Raw genomic sequence first — 4,567 nt, 5'->3', positions numbered from 1 at the left:
ATTATAAATATAAGTCCGCTAAGGCAAAGGTTATACTCCTATAGAGGGAAAAAAATGGAACATTATAGAGATCATCAAAATTTCGCTCTTGTCTGTCATAGAAGAGTCATGGTGACAAACAACGAAGTTTCGAGCGAATGTTCCGAGCAACGACAATCGAACCTAAGTAACAAAAGGCAGTCAGCAAGCGACAAGGTATGACCTTGCATGAATTAAGAGCCAGCTTGCATGATCACGCAAACTTTAGCGACTAAGATGCTTTGCTTCCTTTCGCTATTTTCTGCGAGGAATTTCACAGTGTATTAAGTATTAATTATGAAGGATTTCGGCGTAGGGTTTTTCCTTATGGGCCACTCTTATGCAATATTAGACAATTTAACAGGGAAACTGGCAACTCGCGCGCATTCAAGCGGTTGCTGTTTCCCTTGTAACTCTACTATTGTTCTGAGCTTCAAGGCGAGAGGCGGTTCCCCTGAGCGCTTGTGCATGTCTGTGCTGCACTTACTCAAGTGTCTCGCTTTTCCCAACGTCCGTCGCTTACAACTCAGATTATACTGATATAAAGGTGAGAGTCAAGTTTACGTTCAATCAAGTGCTTATTTTAAAACTGTATCTAACGCGTGAGAATTCGAATCGTGAAAAGTACAAAATTTGTATTAATGATAAGTCGGTCGTCAAGAGAAACGCCGTTTTTATCTTATCTTATGTTCCTATGTTCAGCATCAAGTGGGCTTGCTTGTTGGAGATAAGTTGATAGCGCATTTAAGTGCTGGATAAAAAGCACCAAAGTTGTTATGATATTGTTCAGGACAGAGAGAGAGAGAGAGAGAGAGAGATTGATAGCGCATTGAAGTGCTGAATAAAAATGCCACCAATGACGTTATGACATTGTTCGAGAGAGAGAGAGAGAGAGAGAGAGAGAGAGAGAGAGAGAGAGAGAGAGAGAGAGAGAGAGAGACCCACAACATGACAGTAATTTACTGAAGCTCATTTTCAGAAATTCCTAAGTTTATCCAGGCAAAGCCACGTAAGTGATGTGTAGTTTTGAAAGTATGCTCTCTCTCTCTCTCTCTCTCTCTCTCTCTATCTCCCTAAATACTTCTATAATATATATATATATATATATATGTATATATAATATATTATATAACTATGCAAGGTATACAAGGAACAGCAGCAGCAACAAACATTGCAATGCCTTAAAATTTATTTCAACACGTTTCACATTTACATGAATATATCACCAAGGATCTGTACATTTAATAATGAAAAAAATAAATATGCAAGTTGTCTAAAAGTACCTTTTGCATAAATCAAAATGAAAAAATATATAGTATTTATAAAAAAGTAGATAAAAAATTGACGCAAAATTGACAGAAAATTACACCGGAAATAAAGGCGTACAAGTTGACTAAATAAATTCCGATAAAAAAAACTCAGAAATTTCAGAGATAAGAAATATTTGGTGTCGACCTCTCATCGTACTAGAGGACCAAAAATTTAAATTAATCACATAAAAAAATACAATAAGTTACAAATATTGGACGGGTGGAGGTGGACTGGGTTGTAGTTTAGGCCCAGAAAATAAAATCATCACACTTAACGGAACTTTTACGCATTTTACAATGTTCACGTGTCTTGGACTATAGCTGGGACGGGAATATTTCTATGCTATAACACAGGACATGAGAGGACATAAACGATCTTTGAAACCAAACAGAGAGCCAATTGTGGACGGACTGACATGTATAGTAGACTGCCACAGGGACATAGATAGCTTTCGTACTGGAGGTTCACCATCTAACCCTCAACAGTCCAGTATGCGTGACCTTAGTACAAAAAATATGTAAAACTTATAATAAGTACGATGATTTTATTATTCTGCGACAAATCTCTTACCTAAATTAACTGCAGATTGTCCACCCAGTTGTACATTTCTTAGCCTATTTTTTGAGCATCCAGTCCACCTCCACCCAGTTGTACAATTCTTAACCTATTGTTTTTAAGTACAGAATTTTAGTTTTTATCTATTTTTTTGTGATGGTAAGTCGACACCAGTGCTCCTCAAATATTTCTTAACTGTGTGACTTTTTAATCTATATTTTTATCACAATTCTTTAATTAAGTTGTACACTTTTATTTACGGTGTAATTCTGTATAGTTCGACTCCACTTTTGTTGATGTATTTATGTATCTTTTCATTTTAATTTACGCAAATGTGATTTTCTTTTTAGAAAACTTTCAAATTCTTATTTTATTTATTTATTTATTGTACAGATACCAGATGATGCACTGACGTGAATGTGAAACGGGACGGAATAAATTTCACCGCATCGCCAAGTTTTTTATTTCCATGAACAGGAAAAGCGGAAAATCGATAAAAACGAAGAGAGAGAGAGAGAGAGAGAGAGAGAGAGAGAGAGAGAGAGAGAGAGAGAGAGAAATGAACATTCCAGCTACTAATTCTTCAACACAAACATTCACTGGCACCAACCACTCATACTTACAGGAGAGAGAGAGAGAGAGAGAGAGAGAGAGAGAGAGAGAGAGAGAGAGAACAACAAAAACCAGTCGAGCATTCCAAGCACCAATTCTTCTAAATCAAATATCCCACCTGACACCTACCACTGTTTAACTCACACCAAATACTACTTGACTCACACCAGCCATTATTTGACTCACACCAACCACTATTGGACTCACCAACCACCAATCACTTTTTGACTCACACCAACGATACATGACTCACACCAGCCACCAATCACTTCTTGACTCACACCAACCGCTACTTGACTCACAACCACCAACTGCTACATGACACACCAGCCACCAATCACTTTGACTCACACCAACCACTACATGACTCACTCACACCAACCACCTACCGCTCCATGACTCACACCATTCCCCAATTACTTCTTGACTCACACCAACCACCACCTACAGGTAAAGCAGACCGACCGACATGACCGGCGAGGAACGGAAGCCGAATCCAGCATCAGTCGAGGAAGAAGAAGGAGGAGAAGAAGAACTGAGGTGGCTATGGAAAGCGAACGAAGACACGAAGCTGTGCCAATATGCTAATGACTTTGGCACTCGTATTGGCATGACAGTTGTGACGTTGACAACGTCCAGGCCCCTGGAATTCCCTCTATTTAAGAGAGCCTTTCGGATAGCTCAGAGGTAAGGGTTCATTATTATTATTATTATTATTATTATTATTATTATTATTATGGGAAAGTAAATCCACAGTAATATACCTGTTTGATTTTGCTATTTAAAATATATACAGCAGAAAGCTGCAGATCATCGAAAGCTTTCTGCTGTATATATTTTTAAGAACAAAATTAAACAGGCATACTACAGTGGATTTACTCTCCCATTTTATTGACTCGTGTGATTATTACTTTTCTTTTGATTATTATTATCATCCTTTTTTTTCTATCACAGTCCTCCAATTCCACTGGGTAGTATTTATAGTGTGGGGTTCCGGGTTGCTGCATCCTGTCTCCTCAGGAGTCCATCACTTTTCTTACTATGTGCGCCGTTTCTAGGAGAGCACACTTCGCAAGAATCCTGGAGTTATTTCAGCCTCTAGTTTCTCCAGATTCCTTTTCAGGGATCTTGGGGTCATGCCTAGTGTTCCTATAATTATGGATACAATTTCCATTGGTATATCCCATATCATTCTTATTTCTATTTTCAGGTATTGATACTTATCCATGTTTTCCCTTTCTTTCTCTTCAACTCTGGTGTCCCATGGTACTGCAACATCAATGAGTAATACTTTCTTCTTGATTTTGTCAATCAACGTCACGTCTGGTCTATTTGCAAGTATCACCCTATCTGTTCTGATACCATAGTCCCAGAGGATCTTTGCCTGATCGTTTTCTATCACTCCAGGTTGGCGCTCATACCACTTATTACTGCAAGGTAGCTGGTGTTTCTTACACAGGCTCCGATGGAGGGCTTTTGCCACTGAATCATGCCTTTTTTTTTTTACTGGTTCTGTACAAGTGCCGGACATTCGCTTGCTGTGTGGTTCATGGTCTCGTTTTTCATACTGCACATCCTGCATATGGATGAGATTTTATTTCAGATATGTTCTTTGAACATATCTGGTTCTTGTGCTGCTGTTTTCATTCCGCCTGTTTCCTTCTTGAGCTCTTTAGTCTGTCTCATGTATTATCCGTGCATTGGTTTGTAGTGCCATTCTTCTGTTCTGTTTCATTCTCCTGTGTCTGTATATTTCTGAGTCTTCGTCTACTTTTATCAGTCCTTCTTCCCAAGCACTCTTGAGCCATTCGTCTTCACTGGTTTTCAGATATTGCCCCAGTGCTCTGTTCTCAATGTTGATGCAGTCCTCTGTGCTTAGTGGCCCTCTTCCTCCGTCCTTTCGTGTTATTTATAGTCAGTCAGTACTTGCTCTTGGGTGTAGTGTTTTGTGTATTGTCACGTTTAATAGTTTTCTGGTCTATGCTGCGGAGTTCTGCCTTCGTCCATTCCACCACTACTGCGCTGTATCTGATTGCTGGTACTGCCCATGTGTTTATGGCTTTTATCATAT

The 4,567-nt window shown here is 38.9% G+C and overlaps 1 protein-coding gene across 1 annotated transcript in view; it reads left to right on the top strand.

Annotated features, from left to right (window-relative positions):
• Positions 1-432: 432 nt before the first annotated feature.
• The window catches only part of LOC135204106 (uncharacterized), a 7,281-nt gene continuing 3,146 nt past the window's right edge, over positions 433-4,567 (top strand). The window contains exons 1-2 of the mRNA XM_064234113.1: positions 433-565; positions 2,947-3,183. Of these exons, the coding sequence (XP_064090183.1) occupies positions 2,966-3,183 (218 nt within the window). The 5' untranslated portion in view covers positions 433-565; positions 2,947-2,965. The remainder of the gene's footprint in view (positions 566-2,946; positions 3,184-4,567) is intronic.

This window comes from Macrobrachium nipponense, chromosome 44 (genome assembly GCF_015104395.2).
Source record: "Macrobrachium nipponense isolate FS-2020 chromosome 44, ASM1510439v2, whole genome shotgun sequence".
Lineage (NCBI taxonomy): Eukaryota > Metazoa > Arthropoda > Malacostraca > Decapoda > Palaemonidae > Macrobrachium > Macrobrachium nipponense.
This window is presented reverse-complemented; position numbering and strand designations above follow the sequence as displayed.